A 22,814-nucleotide genomic window follows, 5' to 3' on the forward strand; every position below is an offset into this window, starting at 1 on the left:
TGTGCTGTCTTCTGTCCCGTGTGCACCGTTTCATCCCTTTATTGTTTTTTGTGTGCATCTGTTTTGTACTGTCTGTTGCCGTCAACTCTGTACAGTGCTATCTTTTTTTGCGATCTCATCTGCGTTGTGTGTTTAGTTCTGTTTGCCTGATTCTGTCTGCATAGCATTACCCATCCTCGTGTGCCGCGTGAGGCTGGGAAATAGTATAACATCAAAACGGCATAAAATGTGTGTCATTTGAACGATTGAACACAATTAATTTTCCATGAATCCATTTTAATAGATGCGTCGTTTGTCCCATTTTGTAAATCTAAAGTCAGCTGATGGCTCATGTCTGTGCGGACATGTTCGGAATCATGTGGCACATTGCTGACGATACTGAATATTGGTACATCGTGTGTTTGCCAGTGTCCGAGTGGAGATTTGTTGTTTTTGTACAATAAGCAATGACGAAGGGATGTTCTCACCCACCGTTGGTGATTGTGCGTTTCAGCATTTCTAGCAAGGTAATTTATGGTGACAGCTTGTGATGTTAAATACAGAACAGCTTCCCTTTAAATGTCGGCTCTATCGGTGTCGAATAAACGTATTCCAAAATATAATGTACAACTGAGATGTGTACACACAAGGCTTGAGCCTAGATATTGAGAGCGTTATAGGCCAGCACTGTTGTAGTGTTATTTAAGCACCATCTGTGCTAGAGTTGAATTTACACCTTTTTTTGAAACAATTGGCCATGTGGCACATTTGGATCCATTCCAGTAAAACTCGTTGCTCTCAAGTTGTTACCGTTTGTTTGCAACGAGGAATGCGATGGTTTAATGCTTTACCTCTTTAAGAGTTATACTAAACATAATTCTGGTGTATGAATGAAAGTTTCAGCATAATTTTTTTTTACAATTTCTCCAAGGTAAAAATTCCCCAGCTTAACGTTACGATATATGATACATTTAAACTTCCAAACAGACTTATGTAATTATAAAAATGTTACATTCTTTTTTTTTATGTTTATATTGTAATGTGCCTACATCCGTAAAGAAAAATTATATGGCCTATTCTTTGGGAAATTTGTGTTTATGGACTGAACAAGAAAAGTATGAAAAATGAACTTGAAAATGTGCAGTAAGTGTGCAGAACCATTTTGGCGTTTTTAAAGATAACGGGCTGTAGAGTTTCCTCCACACAGTGTTGTGCATTTCAAGTGTAGGTATAAATACGGCCTATATGTGTGTGTACACTATACATTGTGATGATGATGACCTCCTTTTTCTCAATAACATGCAATAGCTCCGGTTGGGAGGCTAGCCAGCCAGCCCCTTTCACCGACCGACCTTTCTCTACCAATCACAAACCTCAATGGGCAATAATAAAAAAAAAGCCGCTTCGCCAATCGGTGGTCGCCACTGTGACTGGCGAAGGCTTCCCCCCCCACCCACCACCACCACCGTCAACCACCACGAATAGCGCGTTGTGGTTCTTCTGCTGTGTAGTGTGCGTTGTTGATGTTAGCGTAGTTGATTATCGCGCTGCACTCCGAACCCGGGGGACCCGAGTTCAATTCCCGCTCGCGGCCAATACCAGTGACGATTATTTGAACCGATCCTGGGCCTTCCCTGGGTCGACTCAGCCACAATTGAGGACCTGGTGCGGTGTGTGTAAGCATCGCCATTGGGGATACAAAGGCGGCCGGGCGTGGTGCTGGCCATCCACCCCCTCGTGTGCCGTTTCGGCCTTCATAGGTGCTCGATAACAGCACTTGCCCCAACAGTCTGTTAAGGCTACACGGGCGGGGGCGGGGAATCTTTGTAATTTGTTGTTGATGTTGGGTGGTGACGTGCCAGCACTGCTGAGCCCCTGCCACCCCGTGCATGCCACAGGGGGTTGGTCAGCTTTTAGTCGCTTGCAATGAGTGGCACTGCAACGTAACCCCCATCAAGGCCCTGTCCTCTGGTGGTTTGTTTTGGGGTCATTGTACACTCATTTATTTCTCACAAGGTTTCGGGTGTGAAAAAGACAATTATACTGTGCCTGAAACGACGGTATGTCTCGTTTGATATCAAAAACTTCAAACCGCGTGAGTAGATTGCTATAAACATCACCGCGTATGTCAGCTATGGTAAGTTACAAAGTTTATATCTATTATTTGAATACTCAATTATAGCACGTTATCATTTTCTTTTGAAAAATAATGTTCTGCATGAAAGTACAGGGTATACTTTACCACCGATGCATAAGATTAAAAACAAACTTTGGAATATAAAATTGGCTTGGGTATCGTTACCAGTAAAAGTCATTTCTTAAATGTGTTTTCAATCTATAGTCCTGTGTACATGAATTCCCTTTCGAGCCAACAGCTGTTGCTTAAAAATGACATACATTTGTATTCGTTACAAATGTACAGCGTTACAAATCCGAACGTGCCCATTTCCGTTTTTGCTTTGTCATTACGATTTACAAGTACATGTACTGTACCGTATATAGTAGCCATGACCATTTTGATAAGAAGGAAATAGAATTAGTGCAAACCATTCCAGAAACCATATTCAGTACACAATGCATATACAGGGTGTCCGAAAATGAATGTACCAAAAATAACGTTCAATAGTTTTATTGATATTCGATATACTGATTCTTATTGGAGATACTGACCTAGACATTTAACATGAATATACATGTAATGGACTTATACGTTAAATTTTCATGGCATTCTCGTATTATGAATAATCTTCCAAATGTCATCCATCATTCACTATCGTCAATCTAATTCGGCATTCAAATATTTTTCGTTCCAACACTGCTGCAGGGATGGATGATGACACAACAGCAACAACAGTAAGAGGTTTAAGTTCTGCAAGATCCCCATGGTTTGCTAAGTGTACATTTTTATTTAAAAAAATACCCCAGAGATAAAACAAAAATCTTATTGTGTTCAGTCGGGTGAACGGGTGGACTTGTCACTCCATCAGAAAATGGGGTTTCTGCTGAAACACATAAATAAAGTACCAATCTATATTCACAACAAACTAAAATGTATCCGTTTAATGAAAACCATTCGCATCAAATGTATGTAGTATCGCGAATAACAAAACGATTCATCTTTTTGGTGTATTTATTTTTGGATACCCTGTATTATTTGAAGGCATGAAAAGGGAGGTAGGTAATTTTCTGCCTTAACCTTTTAAGATGTATTTATTAAATGCTACAACGAGTTGTAGAGTAAACAATAAAATAATAAAATATATAAGCAATACATATATTTTATTGTTTCCCTTCAACGTGACTTTACCGAAAGAACCAAGAATATGAATCACTGCAGTCACGAAAGCTTTAAATCAAAATTTGAGTTGTAGAGTATTATGCTTTGTGGTTATGACGGGAAATATACATTTTAAATAGCATGTTGATTCAGAACGTATGCATTTAAAACATATTTTAGGAGCATTCCAGATAAAACTGAAGTTGATTTTGTCATTTGTCACATGCGCTTTAATTTGTGTTCTGCGCAACAGAGACTGCTTGTGTGGCTTCTCGTTACATTCGCTCTAGTATCATGGTACATATTGGTATTTTATACAGCAGTGTTCACATCAAGATGAGGTAATGGGTTTACATAATAGCATTCCCATTTGAATAACCTCAACACAATTGTCATTCGTGCACTTGGAAATGAAGCCAATTCAGCATCATTTTCAGCCAGTAGTGTTGATTGTGATGGGGACACATCATTGTCCTGTCTGGAATGTTTACTTTAGTCGTGAGAGCGCTTACGCCGAGAGCTATCTTTCACGTTATTATCTTGTATTAGGGGGTGTTTATGTTGAGGCATGGGGTGGTCTTGTGGGATGGGCGTGCCTCTGTCAGTTTTGCGGTTTGAGAGTCCATATTGAATTGATATTGGGACAAGTCCTGACTGATAGCAGCTTTAATTGTTGCTTATCAATAGTATTGCCACCCTCTAAAAGAATGTGAATCACGTACAAAGGTTCACAATATATCAGAACACGCGCATGCAGTCGTCGGTGAAGGTTAATGGCTTGATTCTTGCCAACCCACACCTCACCATAGTTTTCTGTATTTTGCTATATCTCAAAGTCATTGCGAAGTCTGTGCTCGACTTCGCGAGGTTTAGTGTCCCCCATGTCTGCATTTTGGTTTTCCCATTGGTCATCAACCTCATGGCACATCCTACATGCCCCATCTATTACAACTTGTTCTGTCCAAATTAATTTATGCCTTTACTCTCATATGTTCAATTCTAATTTATTAGCTTTTAAGCCTGTCCTGTGAAATGTATGTGGTCAAACCAATATGCACCTGCAGTCGGAGGTCAAAAGTATCTTTAGACGCTTCTACATTGAAGGCCCAGATATTGCACCTATATAGTGTCCCTGGATAAATCACTCGCCTTACAATATTCATGTTGACCTCTGTACTCGGTGGGTTTTCTCCACCATAAGAAAACCCTACCCTTGCTAATGCATCGTTTTTACTTGACAACAGCACCCTGTACTATACGCATTACTACCTAGCTTAATAAAGTCCTCCACTCCATCCACATTCTGACGTCTTGCTAACAACTTCCGTTTTAACCGTGTGTAAAGCCCATCGCATATCACTGCTATCATCAACGTCATGTTTGAAAAGTTATTGTAAGGGTCCCTCCCCAGTGTCCAAAGCCTCCGTATGTGAACCCCACTCGCACTCCAAACACAACCACTGTTATCTCGCCTACAAGAAGAGACTTGACATCGATTGTACATCGTACGTGCCAGGGTAGGTGTGATATTCATATGCTTGTTGACCAGCTCATCTGTCAGAATGATGTCTGTAGTACTAAAACTGAGCGGTTTCTACACGGGTCTCGTTATTTTCACTGTACGTGCGATAGGGTCTATCGTTGGAATCATTGTTCGAAGTTTGTAACGTGCTACATTGTAGGGAATTTTCGATTTTCAGTTGAGCTGTGTGTTTTTTTTTTCCCCCGTTGCCAGACGCCAGTTTAAATACTGTATTGTAAACACGTCAAAAGGCTGCGTGCTGCGAACCTAATATAACCCACTTTAACGAGTAAAGTTGGCGCTGAACCAACTATAAATACTGTACAGTACACGATGTATCCCAACCATTGCCTTTTGAGCCCCTGCCTCTCCCCCCCCAAGTGCCGTAATCGAGCCCATGCCCCAACCCTCTTATTGCCCTGACGTTTCTCCATCGCATCTGTTGGAATATAACAAAAAAACACCCAGCCGTTGTTGTTGTTGTGTGTTTTAACGTAGGCTAGAGGAAAAAACATGCATATAGTTAATGTCCACTTGATGCTTACATTAGTAAATGCCATCGCTTTCTTCGGTGGTTGTGTGACTGTTACTATCATTGTTGTGTTGTTGTTGTTGCTAGTTGGGAGCGGTGGTGTAGCGGTTAGCGCGCTGCGTTACGAACCCGGCCACCCGAGTTCGATTCCCGCTCACGGCCAACACCAGTGACTATTATCAGAACCGGTCCTGGGTCTCCCCTAGGTATACTCAGCCTAAAATGAGTTCTTTGTCGTGGTGTGTAAACAGCCCCACTAGGGATACAAAGGTGGTCGGGCGTCGTGTTGACCACCAACCCGCTGGTGTGCCGTGCCGGCTTTCAGGAAATAAAACGAGGGTGTTTTTATGTCTTTGTGTTGCTGCATTTCCCGAGTCGCCGGGATGTGGAGAGCTGTGTAGTTGCAAAGGTTGTAGAGGACAAATCTGTAATTGTGTCCACATGCATTGTGCTTTAACATGTTAACAAATATTGTACTATATTATTCTTGGTTCTTTCGGTAAAGTCACGTAGAAGGGAAACAATAAAATAATGAAAATATTTTATATATAATAAAAAGATATTTAATATATTTTGTTTCCCTTCTACGTGGTGACTTTACCGAAAGAACCAAGAATATGAATCCCTGCAGTCACGAAAGATTGAAATCAAAATATTGTACTTAGAAAATTATATATTTAACATATATATTTTTATTTGAGTTTGGTACAGAGGTTAGCATTACCCTTACTGCTGAGTCAAGGGAACCAGTTATTTTTCAACTACAACCTGTGAAGGTCACTGGAACTGAACACGTTACAGGGGTGTTTTTGTCCCGCTTTCTTACACTGTAAATTCCATTTGCAGACATAACGAGTACCACTGTTTGCAAAATAACTCATCATTGTATGGATAAAGACCAAACTAAATTGATATTGTCACACTGACGTTATAGAACCTTGCCATATGACAAAGGATACCTTATAAAAGAGAGGTCTCATGGGCCAATGTGGTGACTCGTTTAAAAAAAGTCTTGAGTTTTAAACTAAAGAAGTTGTCAAATTAACACTAAAGAGTTTTTGTTCGGACAGCATAGCTTAACGCTTGAGAATTATGTCACAAGTCTTAATGTTCACAAGTTGGCGGGCATTATGTCCCTCAGGAAGAATGATGTCCTTTTATTTGATAAAGTTCCCGTAACAAATTGTCAATGGACCCAGGATAGGGCGGAGGGGGGGGGGTTCGACTAGGCCAGTTGAACTTGGTTAACGTCCCTTTCTACCCTGTTGTTAAAAAGTGATATCTACTTACTCTTTGGTTCTTTCGGTAAAGTCACGTAGGTATAGAATAATATAAATCGCGACGTTTCGGGCGCAACACAAGCATCCGTCCCTGCTTTCCCCCGAAACGTCGTGATTTATTTTATTTTCTACCTACGTGACTTTACCGCAGGAACCAAAGAGTATAGATTCCTGCAGTCACGAAAGCTTCAAATCAAGATTGATATCTACTTATGTCTTCCATATTACAGTACCGCTCCCGTCGCCAAACCAACAGTAAAACGATCTGTTTAGACACACTCGGCCAGATCTTGAAAAATATATTGGAAAAAAAACGTTCTGTGAAACTTATCCCCCCCGTATTTGGATATTTGTGTTGTTTGTTACCCGCCCAGGTCAGGGCAGACTTCCGCGAGGTGTACCCACCTTGTCTCACCGTGGGACCGCCTGTTTGTATTTTGTTTTTATACCGACCCGTGAGAGAGAAGCCTTTTTGCTAGCAAAACTGAGTTGCTAACTTTGATATTTGGCTAGTCCCAAATAAAACAAAGGTAAGCATTCACTCATTATCATGGTTCTATGAACTTGTCAATCAATGCCTTCATCTTAAAAGCAATACAGCATTTGTAGATTGTGTGCTGCCTCACATTTCTATAATTGTATTGCGGGCAAGGTATTGTAGCTGTAATCGGTTTCTGTATGTTTCCTTCCATCTGCTATCTTTAAGATAAACATGTATAACATTGCATGTCTCTTTATAGATACGTCGAGCCAGCGGGAGTTTTTTTCACGTAGCATTAATCTCGTACAGTGTAGTGAAATATTGTGAAGGTTAACTCCTCTTGTCCGTGGTGATGAGGGACTAATATGACAGATCCTATTCATGGGGTTCTGTGATTTTACTTGTATCAGCGTGGTAAAACTAAAAATTATGAATTACCTGCAGATAATAGACTGAATTTGCCACGTGACTCTTACTCGTGAATACATTGCAGTCATGACGATGGCCATAACCTGCGGGTAATAGGGTGACTTTGCCATTTGGCGACTCTTTATCTGTGAATAAATTGTGAGTAATAGTCGTTGCGTGGCATTGATATATGAAGCACAACGTCTTAGCATGAAAGTGCAAACGGGCATATGTCTGTCCCTGTAGCAGAATCATACTCTTTATTAATTTAGACTGGAGGAATCGGATGAGCTATGAAGCGCTCTTTCACCGATGCCCAGTAGTAGGTATCTCCATAATAAAGGTTTTTGGGTTAGATCGCGTTTATTTATAAATGTGTCGTAACCCTCCACCACCCGACACGGCCAATCAGCAAAAAAAGTGTCACGTTGACAAAAGACAAATAATTCACTACTTCAGCCCACCGGTGTGTTGAAGAGTTAATCCACATTTACAGTTTGAGTACGACGTTTGTCAACGTGACACTTTTTTTGCTGATTGGCCGTGTCGGGTGGTGGAGGGTTACGACACATTTATAAATAAACGCGATCTAACCCAAAAACCTTTATTATGAATAATATTGGTCGCGAAAGCCTACGTGTTAAACTGAGTAGGTATCTCCGTGTGAGAAACAGACGGAGACACACAAAGACACGGAGAAGCACAGTGCACACGTCTCCAACTCGTGTGCTGTACATATTTGTGGTTAACAACATGTCCTGCCAAATCCCACTTATAGAAAAGGGTGTTTCCCCATCTCTGTGTCAATCTTCGTTTCTGTGTCTCCATGTTTTTTAGGCCTAGGTATAGCTGTATGGCCAGGAGTCTTGAGGCATTCCCTCTTTACCTTGGTGCGACAGCGATGTCCTATGGCCTCTATCCTAATTAACATATTTTTGACTGGCATTACAGCTTTCCATGGCTCTACCAGAGGAATTGCCATTTGGTACACATACAATGGCAGGCTAATCGATGCCCTTGTACAGTTGAGGAATGGCTGCCAATTCCTTAACCATGTCATGTGTGTTGATTTGATTATTACTCCTTACTCTGAGGAGTTGGAGACTCCACTGTTGAACCTGGAGCGTGCCACTAAAAGGCAGCCTAACCATCAGCCCCATCAAAACAAAGCACCTGCCTGGGTATGTTGTGTCATCAAAGGCTCTCCACCCTCAACTCCTCAAAGTTAAGGGGCAGTTGTGGATAGGGTGGAGGAATTTCCCATACCTGGGCAGTGTGCTTGTGACAAATTCCGATTTAGCAGCAGAGGTCTCAATCGGAATTAGTCAAGCGGCGTTATCTTTTCATTGGTTGCATAACGCTGTGTGGAAACTACCTGGCATATTGTTCCATACAAAGCTTTGTGTCATATCGGCCACAGTTATGCCATCTATGCTAGTGAAACGTGGACCCCTTTAAACAAACATCTGCTGGTTTGTTGGCCTAACTATGACCAATCCTGGGTTTTCCAGGCTGGATTGTGAGGAACTCACAGATCTTTGAAAGGACTGAATGGTCCCATCAGTGAGCGCCTCACTGATGGGACTGGTTGAGTCCTGTAGCCTGCATGCCCATTTCCCGCATGCTCAAGCAGCTTCTGTTAGGCTGGATAGAGGGGGCTAAAAACAGGCGTGGGCGAGTTAGATAAGAGATGTGCTGATATGGTACACGAGGATGTTGAAGCTGGTTGGACCTGTGGATGCCTGGTACCGACGGTGTCAAGATCGACCTCGGTGGAGGAGGCTTGTTAAGGATGCGAAGGAGCAGTCCTCAGAACGAGCGCAGCACAAGGTGGCCAAACACAACAATTTCGCATAGTGGGGAGCACAGGTGGTTCATCTGTAAGTCATCTCACTGAACTCATAAGACCTGGGTCTGTCCTTTGACCTGCCAGCAAGCCTTCAACACTCCAAGTGGCACTCGAAGTGCAGCTCGCTTGCCACAAGCGCTGTGGTGACATCACCTACACTTAATGGCAGATGGTGGCTGTTTGTCTCCGTGTCTTCTATCCATGTATATGCGCGTCTCATTTTGTGTATCCGTATCTGGGTGTCTGTGTATTTGTCTTGCGTGTCTGTCTCATGATAAAAGCAAGTGCCGCCCTTGCATTTGCTTTGATCATGGTGCATTTTTTAAATGTGAAAAACACGGATAATCAGCGGGATGTTTGACGTAACTTGCCACGCACTATTATCAGCAAATAAAAATCACAAGTAAGAGGAAGCAGGTTTGCTATGCGTTATGGGTACAATCACGAATAATAGGAGGACATAGGGCCTTGAATGATAGGAGTTTTTGTGGACCCTACTGTGTAATATGCACGTTTTTAAATAACACCATATAGTAATGCCACTAATAAAAGCACTTGTTTGTTATCTGTAAAGTTCCTGATGACCTCATTTTAGTATCGGCGGCAAATTATTAACTACAATCCACAAACGTGTAGCATTCTTAATAAAATACACTGGAATGTTGGCAGATGAGTTTGTAGTATAATTGCTGTCAAGAGAAATGTTTTGTCAGAATTTCTAAAACGATCTTAGAAAAATCCAATCGTTTCCTGCCTGTTTAAGTGAACAGGGACCTGAAACTGATGACGCAAGCCATTTTAAAATAACTTTTTAAAAACAAGTTCGAATTTAGCGGAACTACTCAAGTTTCAAGAATACAGTACTCAAATAATTTCAAATGACCTACAACACCACAATTCCAAGAGTTGACTATATAACCCATGTCCTTTGTCCAATGGAAATGTTGCGTTTATACTTATTACTGTATTCCACTAAACATGTTTATTTTGAAAAGCCAATTATAGCAATTTGGCATTTGAAACAAACCATCGTTATAACTGTGCTTGTATCCTATAGTAATCCCAAATGTACTTTGTTGTGGGTGGGTTAAATCCGTAGTTGTACACATACTTTTTGATGGAAAAAATAAGAATAGGTTTTACAATGCATATATTGTTAGAGCAATATTCTTGGTTCTTTCGGTAAAGTCACGTAGAAGGGAAACAATAAAATAATAAAAATATAAAACAATAAAATTCTCACGACGTTTCGACTGCAACACAAGCAATCAGTCGTTTGCCTGCTCAAAGTTGAGCTGTTCGGTCAGGCCTGCCAGCCATGTTTCATTGCTTAAACATTTTTTTATATTTGTATTATTTTATTGTTTCCCTTCTAGGTGACTTTACCGAAAGAAGCAAGAATATGAATCCCTGCAGTCATGAAAGCTTTAAATCAAAATTGTTAGAACAAGTTTGTTTTCATATTTTTGCCACAAGTACGCGTGGTTAATGCAGACTTGATGCCTTGCAAAAGGTATCTATTTTATGTTTGAACATCTTAACACCTTTTTTATTTTCAGAAAGGGTGACACCTACTCTTATTTAAAAAATAATTTTTAATGTTGGTTCCATAGTGTTATACACATACTTTTTTACCAACCGCGAAGATGTTTTGCACCCATGGCTGTGGTTACAGGTATACGATCCAGATACATTGCTTGGGGACTGGACCATTCTGGGTGAAGAATGCAGATTTCTTGCCCCCAGGATGGGGGAACACTTGCTTTTACACAAGTGTGGCCAGCCTGTGTATAGGCTTGTTTTGTGGGCATATCATGCTTGTAGAAGCCCCTCACATATTAGTATCAAAGGGTTATATTCATATTTTTTTTGCTTCATTCATTTTGTAAAAACTTTTATATCTTCCTGTGTTGTGTGATTGCATACATGCTAAAAAGTATGGATTTAAAATATCGTATGTTTGGTGTCCTGTATGCAAGTTTATGTAATGTCTTGTTTGCCTCTTAAACCTAGAAATTAGCCATCGGAGCACAGTAGTTTGCTTGCTCAAAGTTGAGATATTCGGCCAGGCCTGCCAGCCATGTTCCATTGCTTTAACATTTTTTTTTATAACCAAGAAACCAAATATTTGGATATTAAGTTTTATTTTTAATCGTTTAGTGGACAAATGGTTTGTTTGTTTGTATGTTTTAAGCCTACTGCCAAGTTTCATTTTTTGCAGCTAGGCAGGCCAATGAGATCAGTTGATTGGGTCCCCCTGGGACAAGTTTGCGATATCACCAACCTCCAATGTGAACCTGCGCTAATTGATCAGGACAGAAAAATGCTCACATCGGAGGCGGCTCCTGTGTTTGATCTATCTTGTAGTGGAAATTGATGCCGCAAATGCAGCATATTGGACCAGCAGTGCAGGGCATTTGGTCTGCAATGTCAATATTTGTTTAAACTGGAGGAATCAGGTGACCGATGCACTTTTTCACATGATTCTTATGGCGGTGTACCAAATGATATAAAATAGCCGAGGCAATTAAATATTTTATTTCTGGGACACTATTTTTTCCAGGGGTGTACTTATCTCTGCGACTGGGGTACCAATCAATCCGAGATCAGTGCCACACTCTGCGATGTCGAAACGCCAAACATAGCATAAAAAAATACGTTGTCAAAAAATTCAACTTTGAATAGTGCATCGTGTACAGCTCGTCGAGGCGAGTCGATTGCCGCATGGCCGACCATCAAAAGACTAAAAATGACTGCATCACGGACATTATGCGAGATCCGGGGTACTATGGTACCTCGGTACCGCCATAAGGTTCAGATGTCCAGTAGTAAAGTTATAGATCCAAAGGGTTCTCCAGGTGCTTACAAGAGGGCCTTTAGAGTGTCAGATTCGCTGTAACAATGGGATGGCAGTGGCCATGGTGAATAAACATGGTTCACCAACACAGGAACCTTGATACAGAAGGTTTTTATTGCCTGCAGTCAGTCCGAGGCAGAGCAGATGATTATCCTAGAATGTCCATTGCTTGGCAGGGCAGGACATTGAGGCAGAGGATTGGCTGATTTGGCACTTGCTTGACCAGGAGGAATGGGCAGATATTTTTGGAGTAGATTCTCAGTTTAGTGATTTTGCCTCAACAAGAATGGTTGAGGCTGTGCTACGAGGCCATGGATCAAGTTTGAAAGGGCGGAGCTTTTAGAAAGAAATTAAGCTCTGTTTCTTGAGCAGCCGTTGACATACTCCCCTGACCTTACCTCCATCCCCACCACTGCATTAGAGGTCAGGAAGTGTTCGCTGCAAAGTACATAGGTTGGTGTGTTGAAGTGTTTAGGCTTTGCAGTTGCCCAGGATGTGGCGTTTCAATGCAACATGCTTGGGCAACAGTTGTGTTAATTTTGCCGTAACCTGGAAAGTATTACATTGTTTCCAAATTTTCATTGCAGAATGTGCCTTGGCCGTAACTATTTTTCAGTTGCTGTTTTTTTTTGGCGGAATGCATCTGCAAGATACGAGTTTATAGATTAAGATTGTAAAAAGAGAGCACATCAACAGCTGCTCAAGAAAGCTATGTATAGTGATTGACCTCTAGTTTTTCTGCAGCTATGTTGCATAATACATTTTTTGAGTCGTTCAAAAGAGGAACCTTCCTGGCAGATAGTGGGTAACATTACCATCATTTAGTGGTCAATAGAGTATTGAATTTTGTGTGTTAAGTGCATTTTGTAATACTTAAGTTGATTTTACAAAATGGTTTTTCCATTGTCATCAATTCAATTTCAAGGAAAACTGACACATTTCCCAGGATTTCTACATTTGTTATTGAAAGGTATTTATACCTGTGTATAAATGTGCATGTGCGAAACGTATACAGAGCAGTAGAGCGAGATGCATATTTGGCATTCCATTGAGACAGAAATGGGAACACTTGGAATCGAGGAAATACGCAAGTAAAAAAATCCAGCATTTAAGTGTGAAGAAAATAAGTCTCCTTAGGCAAGTCAAGTAGCTAGAGGGGATGATGGCCAGTGTCGAGACTAACAGGAGTGGCAGCCAAAGAACAGAACATGATTTAAGAGGGTGTCTACTAAGATGGAGTGATTTAAATCGAACCCGGTGGCTAGATCAGGGCTCGGCATTCTGCGGTTCCGGAGCCATTTGCGGCTGTCATTTAAAAAAAAAAGTTTAAGTAAAGATAATTTATTGAATATGGCAAGCAGTGGGTCACTATGTAATGTCTTGGTGACTACAAAATTAACATCGCGTAAATATAAATGTAACTAAACCCGCCACCACCGGACAGCCCACTAGGAAGGAAGGTTTGTCACGTAAACAAAACATGCCACCCCGTTACTATTACAGCACACCGGTGTGTTGCAGAGTACGACGTTTCGCCAGTAATTACAACTAGCATCATCAGGCAACAGCCAGATTTGTGGAGAAATCCTCCTGTTTCGTTTTTAAATAGAGGGATAGATGTGATGTCAGTCACTTGTGAAACCTTCACATCGAAGGCCAGCGGGGTGGAGGGGTTAATGAATGCATAGAAAATTACGATGGGTATCCATTACCGGTTTGGTTTTTTTTACTTTACAAAATGTACAGCAAAACTGTGTTGTGAAAGAATAACTAAGATGTAAATAAACCAAATACTGTAGACAGTTTATTCCTCCATCTTATTTTGTTTAAGTCAGAATTTGTTTGTAATCTGCCGTGTGCCTGCTGCTGTGTTTGTGTACAAGTAGCTCTGCGTGTGGTGCGCTCTGGAACCATTTTGGTCAAAGACAAAAATTAAAAATGTCTCCTTTGAAAGGTTTGCCGAGCCCTGTGCTAGGTGGACTGTTAAATTACATAAATGTAAGGGAAGTAGTTCGCTTGATGAGGCCTCCATCTCCAGAATTGGATTGATCATAGCTTGTGATGGATTGTGTAACTGGTATTGGCGCAGTGCCAATAAGCAATGGGGCAATGTTGACTGGTCAATATAAACAACATTTATTATCGGGTTAAGATGATTTTTTTGTGAGCAAGTTTGGTTTTACTTGTTGACATCATTCTGGTTGTATATGCTTATTGAGCTTCTTTCGCACCGTACGCATCGGAGGTGCGCGGAGTGAAGGACAACAAATTAAACAAAAATAACTCATTTCCAGCTTTGACAGAATACTGTACAATAACATGCTGAATGTTGAACATGTTTCTAGATGTAGCTTTCTGGTAGCCGCTGCAATACGATAATAAAAAAAAAATCCCTCGATTATTTGTAGGATCCTCAAGGTTACCTTGAACATTTTAAAGACTTAACATAAGATACATCTTCTGTGACAGCACATGGTCTCAGTCTGTGCACCTGAATTTATTGAATACGGATGCAGGACATCTGTGTCTACCTCCGCATGCTCGTATGTCGTGTGGTATATTAAAACGGTGTCTCTTGAACGTATCCCTGTAGAAGGAGACATTACAAAAATTACGACCAATTGAAAATAAAAGTTCTGAAGTTGATTTGCACAGCATACCAAAACAGCCAATTGCACCTGTTGCCTTTTTTTTAGATGGGACAGGGACTGCTCAAATGCAGATTAAATACGTAAATGAATAATAGTTGCGAGGTTAAGTATTGGTTTTAATGGGTGAGTATCAATTCTCTCTTTCATAAACATTATTTTTTTTATTTGTCACAGGGCTATAACCAGTAACAACATTTAACTCCAGTTGTGTAATGTCTGTATGATCTCAAAGGTGAATTTAGTATCCCACCTCCAACAGTGTTGGTTGTTAGGGGCCGTCCATAAATGACGTCATGCGATTTTGGACGATTTTTGACCCCCTCCTCGTCCACGCGGCGTCACAAAAGTCAGGCCCCCTCAAACATGACGTCACAAAGCTCTGCCCCCCCTCCCCCAAGAAAAAATAAAACATGCTTCAAATCGCTTTAAACTATTGTCATTGTAGTGCGTATTTAATGTGGCGCTGCACTCTGATGTTGTAGGAGAAAACATCAAAACGTCTATTTAATTAAGTAGAACGTGTTGTCTATATTTATTTAAGTTGCGCATTTTGGTGTGACGTCACACTTCTAACCCCCCCCCCCAGTCACACATCGTCACAAATGTCTGACCCCCCCCCCCCCTAGGTGCATGACGTCATTTATGGACGGCCCCTGTGCTGTATACCGCATTTAAACCTTATGGCGGTATCATAGTGCCCCGGCTCTCGCATAATGTCCGTGATGCAGTCATGTTTAGTCTGTTGATGGTCGGCCATGCGGCAATCGACTCATCTCGACGAGCTGTACTCACGATACACTATTCAAAGTTGAAATTTTCGATAACGGATTTTTTTTATGCTATAATGTTTGGCGTTTCGACATCGCGGAGTGTGACACTGATTTCGGATTGATTGGTGCCCCAGTCGTGGAGTTCAGTTACACCCCTGGAAAAAATAGTGTCCCAGAAAAAATATATTTAATTGCCTCGTCCATTTTGTACTACTTGGTACCTCGGGGTACAGCCATAAGGGATGATTTGTCTTGCGTCTTATGTTAGTTACGTGTAGTGGCATTGGTCCATTCAAATTATTCAAGAATGGCATCTGTGCAGAGTTTAGCATTCCTTTCGTTATTTGCCACATGTTCTTAAGCTGACTCAATCGAGGTCCATTACAATGTATTTAACACTGGATTCTTTAACTCGTTTTTGAATATTATTTTTACGAGATTTTGAATAATAGTGGACGTATGTATATGGTTTTAATAAAAAAAATATATAGAAAAAACACTGCACTGTTGTAGAAAACATTTCAGCATACTGTGTAGTAAATGTGTTTTATGTTTGAGAAATACCTTCAGTTTTGGATCAAACAAAATCCATGTTGATTGACATATTCTGATGTGCTGTTAAAATAAATTACGAGTTTACAGGTTAAAGATGGGGTGTTCTTATCTTAAAGTATATCTTCAACTAGATTTTTTTTGTGTGCTGCTAATTTTTACATTACTTCAGCCTTGCAAACTCCAGACTCAATAGTATTCTGTCGTTGTATACCTCTGAGACAACTCATGGAGAGCTTTGATTTACCCGCCGTGATGTTAGCGGTAACAAAAACATATTTCTAGTGGTCTTCCAATTTACGCTACATGCCATTTCTTAGTTGTCTGAATAACAACTTTATTAAATCAGTTTTCTTTCCCCTCTCCGTGCCTTCATAATGAGTAATAGATTCAATAGCCTCATCTCCTTTCGCAAATGCAGTGTTGGCTGCGTTTGTTTTGTTTTTAGAAGTCACGTATTGACGCAGACAAAGCTTAGGCTGGAGGCACTGTACTGTACGCTACTACGTACGGCACATTACGCGGTACTGACATTCTTTTTTCGGTTACGTTCTGCGCACTTCAAGATGCTTTTACAGGGTTTTCAACAATTCCAAACCCCACAGAGATGTTGCACTTGAGATGCGTACACGTCGTTGTTGCGAACCAAACAGAGTTTGTTGTTTTTACGTAGGTTAAGTTGAAAGAGTGCAGAAATGTTCAAGAACCAAACAATTGATGGCATTCGAGCCCTGTGTTTAAGATAGGGTGGGGGGGGGTGATGGCATCCTTCCTCATTTATATTGCAGTGGTGTTCCCGTGATTAATACAGTTTTGTCTGAAAGCCCCGCAAGAGTCTTCCGCATTCTAGGCACTTTGCCACTTCCGTTGTTGTTGTGCAGATTGCTTTGGGAGGCCGCTTGCAGCCAGCCTCCCCTCCCCATTAGGTTGCTTCGGCGAGTTATTATAAATGTGGAAATGTGTTTGCGTCAGGGACGGACAGGGGAAGCTCCCTAGCATGAATTGGCAACTCTGCTCTTCTTGTACGACGTAAGGAAACTACAGTTCGTACATTTCCCCCCCCCCCGACCCGTTTGCATTGACGTTTGTTATCAAAGATGCCCTCGCTTGGGGTACTCTGCTAGGCCCTTGCCCGCTTAGTTGGTGAATTGCTCAACGCACTGTACCGTTTCGCAATGAATCATGTTTCGTTATTTATAGCCTCTTTATTGTTAGCCGCGCAAACTCGCGTCTACTTTTGTTTTGGAGTACTGCATTTCATTTTTTTTAAACATTCTGTGCTCTTTTTGATATGGATTGTTATAATATGTGCATCTGGTGCTTTTGTTGGAGTAGCCTTTTGGAACAATAATGTATACGTTGTTTACAAATAAATATGTGGCTGGCTCGTGAATATCAAATGTAAGCAGGGCAGGCAAATATTGTGAATTTTGGGAGACTGTGCTATTTTAAAGAATCTCACGTTGCTGGAATGTAATGGTGTTTATGTTTTTAAGTGGAATTCACAATAACCAAGTTATGCTTTGATTGTCTCGGTTAACTTTAATGTATGTGCTCTGCATTGATGATTTTTGTTTATGTATTTCTCTAAGATGAAATTTGCAAAAGCATGAACTCTAAAAAATATGATGAAACTCTTGTTTTTCAAAGGTAATGTAGACTTTATTTAAATGAATATTCGCTGTAAGTGGAGGTTTCTTGACTAATTGTCACTGTTGTGTCTGCAGGTGTACTTAAAATTTGGAAATCTGGAGATACACCCAAGATCTCAAGACGAGCCCAGTGACGACCCCTCTTGAACAGACAACATTTATGCAGACAATGGTATGAAACACCTTAAGACTTTCTTTCGCTCCACACTTCATGAGGACCACCGACAGCTCAAATTTTGTAGTAATGAAAAACCCCACATTGGATCTGTTGAATCTTCTGCATCTGCAAAGCGTGGGTCAATAAAAAAAATGGCCTTGCTTAAAATGGTAGTTATCACTGAAGAACTGGTCTGCCTCTGAAAATTGAGACTGTACATATATACTCTTTGGTTCTTTCGGTAAAGTCACGTAGGTATAAAATAAAATAAATCACCTACGTGACTTTACCGCAAGAACTAAAGAGTATGGATTCCTGGAGTCACGAAAGCTTCAAATGTACATCTACTCTGTGATGAACGGCATTTATCATGATTTGTGATAAACCATGGTGAATGCAGTGGTTACGGATGTTTTCGTTAATGAGCCTCGTGCACACTGAGGAATTTCCTTCCATAAATGCCCGAATGCCAACAGTGTGCCGTGTTTACATATTGGAACATTGCTCCTAAAACTGGGTAGATGCACTTAAGGTGAAATCTTCAACAGTTATTCTCAGAATAACATAATCCATTGTTATTTATATCACTGCATTAACCCCCCTCTGGTCTTCGCACCTGATAGGATCACAGTGATGACATCACCTTTACTCTAATTTAAGATCGAAGCAGGAAGACTTCTCAATTCTGGCAAATGGCCTGTTGAAGCAGGTTGTAATCACCAGCGAAACGTCGTATTCAAATTATAAATGTGTGGGTTTACTCTCCAACGCACTGGTGTGCTGAAGTAGTAACTAATTGCCACAATTTGTTGACTTGACAAACCTTACTAATTGTCTGTCGGGTGGCGGTGGGTTAACGACACATTTATATTTCTGCGGTCTAACCCAAAAAACCTTTATGCATAATATTGGTCGCGAAAGCATACGTGTTAAACTTCAACAATTGTGTGTTTGCGCTGACCAATCAATATAGTGTTTGGTAATATCATTTGGTAATAGGTTATTTATCTTGCTCTAAAATATATAATAAAACACTATTGAGTAGTTATGCATTGTGTGAATGTGTGGGATGCTTTTTCTACTCAGAATCAGTAATAACCACTACACTCACAAGGAATACGCACCTTATTATATTTCCTATAAAAATGAACACAATATGACCTTGCTGGGGTTTTAATTAACTTAATGAAGTAGACGGCTAACTTGATGTAAGTATATAAATGAAGTAGCATGTTTTGCTTACAGTGTAAATTCTGTAACTGTATATCTCTCTGGATTATTAACAATATTTTCTTACGTAATTATGGATGGAGTGGTGGCGCAAGGCTAACATGGTAATATGAACCTGGCAACCTTAGTTCGATTCCTGTCCAATGCTAACATGCGATATCTGAACCAGTTGCGGTGAAGTATGCTGGAAAAAAAACCTCTTCGAAACAACAGGCCTCTTTTCAGCAGTAATTTTGTCAAAAACTCCGAACGTGATTTATTTATTCACGATAACCGGCATATGATGTTGGTAAATTAAATGGTGTCCTTCCAGTTTATTTAATTCATGAGCAGTGCAGTGAATGTTGCCTGCCCACAATTTTCCAGGCTGAAGTTTCCATCTTTGAATTGGGCCTCTGTATGCACCGAGGGCCTCCCATGGGTCGACTCGACCTGAAACGAGTGCATGCAGTGTTTTGTGGCATTTTGGAAAGAAAAATGCAGCCTTTTCACTGTTCCCATGCCCATGTGGTGTGTGTGTGATAAGAAACACAGCTACAGTAGATTTGAAGTGCTTTTATGGTCACTGAAGTCAGAATGTGTTCTGTTCACAGCAGAGCGGGGAGCTTGAGAAAAACTGGATCATAGGTTTGTGTTTTCGTGAACCATGGCAAACAGCACCGCTATGTTCAAGGAAGTTTTATCGCATCCCACTCTAGATCTAGTTTAGGTAGATTTCCCATTTCGAATTTCGTGTTCGATTTCAATAAATTAATTTCATTACTTGTTAATGCATATTATACAGCCATCTCCTCAATTCGCATTAGCTACCTCAAGGACTCCGGGTGAATTGCGATGAGCTTTAATCAGCAGTTGGGTTTATTTAAGAAAATGTACTGTAATACCATTCCATTAGAAAACACTGTTAAGTCACTCCAACTCATTTTAACACCCTAACAAACCGCAGACCAGTCTTTAAGATGCAATTGTAAATAAACTAGAAACTGCTTCTGCTTTCACATGCAAGCCTCAACATTGAAGCTTTTCTCTTGGATCTAAAAAGTAAATGCGAATTGGTTGTGTTAAACGAATGTACCTCATCAAGAGATATATGGAGTGTCTGAAATGGCACATTTAATGATTAGTGATGGATGTTAACAAAATTAACATTGAGTTGACTAGGGTTATACATGTGCATGTACACGTACAGTTTTGCCAGTCTTCTGCTGTATGAGAGCCCTCCCCACCCTTTGGGGGTTATTCGACCGTACTTCACCATGCTGGTCAGTGCAAATTTGGTGAAGGTGGGGAGAATGTGGGTGAATAGAAGTACAGAATAGTGTAATGGATTTCCATGCACAGCCCCATAGCCTTGTCCATGCTCAGCTCTGCTTAGATTCGGAGATATGCCTAGTTTCGTAGATGTAATGAGTTGAGATGCATTCGAGGTGATTGGGTTATAAGAAAATATATTGAAAAACTGAAGTATACAGACGTGGTTTTCTGAGAAACTTATCTGTCTTGGCTTTCTTGTCATTTATCTTCTCAGGATTAATAGCTCTGGTTCGTTTTCTGAAAACAAAGGCATATTGTATGCATATTTGCGTTATGCAATTAATTGGTAGGCTTGCTATTCATTGTTTGGCCCATTTTAAATACTCTAATTATACATTTAAAGCAAGGGTTTATAGAGCTTTGCCAAACTCTATAGACACCTAGTGATATTTGCAGTAGTTCAGGTTTCTCGACAAAACGATGTCTGATTATTATTGCTCCCAACTCAAGGTTACTGCCCAGACTCAGGGTTTTTAGGATGGCATAAAAGAGACGGCAAACAGTGAGGTAATCGGTCTGTGGGAAGATTCTTCAACTGAGTACACATCTCCTGTGTAACTTGTTCAGTCCAGTATCTTAATTGTGAACGTTGACATGCTCTTTTGCTGATTCGACAATTTGACGCTTGTAGACTGGGCTTAATGGAGACCGATATGGTTGTTATGTATCCTGGAAGACTAGCTGATTGTCATGTTTGGAGGCGGAATTTTTTTTTCCATTTTTTTCGTTATGATGAGGCATAGTTATCTGTGCATACAAAATATAAACTTGGAGAATTGAAAGAAAAAAAATATTCTTAACCGCAACAAATCTAAAATGAACCAATTTGTATACATTGCCTGGAGGTAAAAGTAATTTTACTTCATTTAGTTTAAGGTATGGTAAGAGGTCATCTTGAAGTTGCCAATATAAATTTAACAGTTTAATTGATACTTAACATGAAATTACACACATTCTGGCTAGAGTATAGGAATCTAATAATGCGTCTGTGTTTAATACCCATGGTCTTGAGACCTCTGTGTGGTGAGATAATCAGCAATAAAAAAATAATAATTTACAAACCTTTTGGAAATCTACTGCTGGATTAAGGCCTCTCCATGCTGCGGTGCTCATTGATAGTTTGGATTGGTAAAGAAGGCCTCGGCCGGTTCGGATATCACGAACCAATGATGCGAGCCACAGCTGGGAATTTAACTGAGATCACCGGGTTCAGAGCGTAGTTCACGAACTCGCTGCGTCATCGCTATTCGCGAGTTTATTACAATGCGCTCAGTACTTACCTATGTATTCTTTCGTTCAACTGAAAGTAAAGTAATTACAACTCCCAATATTGTCGGGAAGAGTATTAGCCTAGTACTGTCCTTAGTCGCCTGACCCGCCAGCTGGTATTGATAATGAGCATGACCCAGATGAGCAGTATTGAAGAACGTTACTTTCGGGTTGGTGGTTTGCTCTCGTCTACAATACGTTGTTCCCAATTTGGACTGGAGCCACTACACTGCACCAGTTTTGACTCGTGCCTTCATTGGCTCTGACTTCTGCCGGTGACATAAGCACTGGTGGTGTTATGGCCTTATAACTGCTGATTTTAAGGCTTTCATATGCTGCATTGTCTCAGCAGGTAAGGATTTTTCCAGGCCTTTTACTAATCGGTTATGTATACATTTGCATTAATCGATTTTGGGTTCATTATTTATTGCAGCATTGTTCAACATTACATCCTGCTTCATGCGTGGAATTTTGCAAACAACATTTGTTGAATTCCTTAAACGTTTTTTTTACAACATTCCTAACATTCAAAGGTGAATCTCAACTTGCAACGCGTACACACTGTCGAAGAGAGAGGCTGACACAGAGGTGCAGGGCACCAAATTTCCCCCTCTCCCCCCAGCTCTGCAGTTCCCTATATGAAGGATGATGTGTCCACTTCAGAATGTGGAAGTGAGTGCAAGCCTGAAACGAATTAATATATTAAATTGTTTTAATTTTCTTTTATCTTAAACGATATTTATGACTTTTCATTAAAGATCTTTAGCAGCATGACAAGAGGGATAAATACGCTGTAATACTTATGCCACGTCAAAGTATGCTCACGCTATAGCCATTTCATAAAATGCCTTGAATGTCTTCGGCACATTTAGAACATCTGGAACATGAAGTATTGCTGTTTGTATAATATAATAAAGTAAGACACCTCTGTCAATCTAGTGCGAATAAAGGAACTCCCCCATGGCCATGTAGGTTATGGGAGTTGTTTGACCATGCTTCATGTTGGGCCTGTGAGTCGATGCAGGGGGGGCTTT

General features: G+C 40.5%; 1 protein-coding gene across 8 annotated transcripts in view; it reads left to right on the top strand.

Moving 5' to 3' along the window:
- LOC116939148 (phosphatidylinositol-3,5-bisphosphate 3-phosphatase MTMR3-like) overlaps positions 1 to 22,814 on the top strand; it is a 50,992-nt gene that overhangs the window by 8,745 nt on the left and 19,433 nt on the right. For 3 of the 8 annotated variants that reach the window (XM_032947198.2, XM_032947197.2, XM_032947204.2), the window contains exon 2: positions 17,886 to 17,982. In XM_032947198.2, the coding sequence (XP_032803089.1) occupies positions 17,971 to 17,982 (12 nt within the window). In that variant the 5' untranslated portion in view covers positions 17,886 to 17,970. Of the gene's footprint in view, positions 1 to 1,434; positions 1,650 to 1,688; positions 2,117 to 16,129; positions 17,188 to 17,264; positions 17,560 to 17,885; positions 17,983 to 19,790; positions 19,825 to 22,814 lie in introns of those variants that run through there. The other 5 variants (XM_032947202.2, XM_032947199.2, XM_032947200.2 and 2 more) reach the window with 5 other exon arrangements.

Source organism: Petromyzon marinus, chromosome 5 (assembly GCF_048934315.1).
Source record: "Petromyzon marinus isolate PM22_M1 ecotype Great Lakes invasive population chromosome 5, UKy_Petmar_22M1.pri1.0, whole genome shotgun sequence".
NCBI classification, from domain to species: Eukaryota; Metazoa; Chordata; class Hyperoartia; order Petromyzontiformes; family Petromyzontidae; genus Petromyzon; species Petromyzon marinus.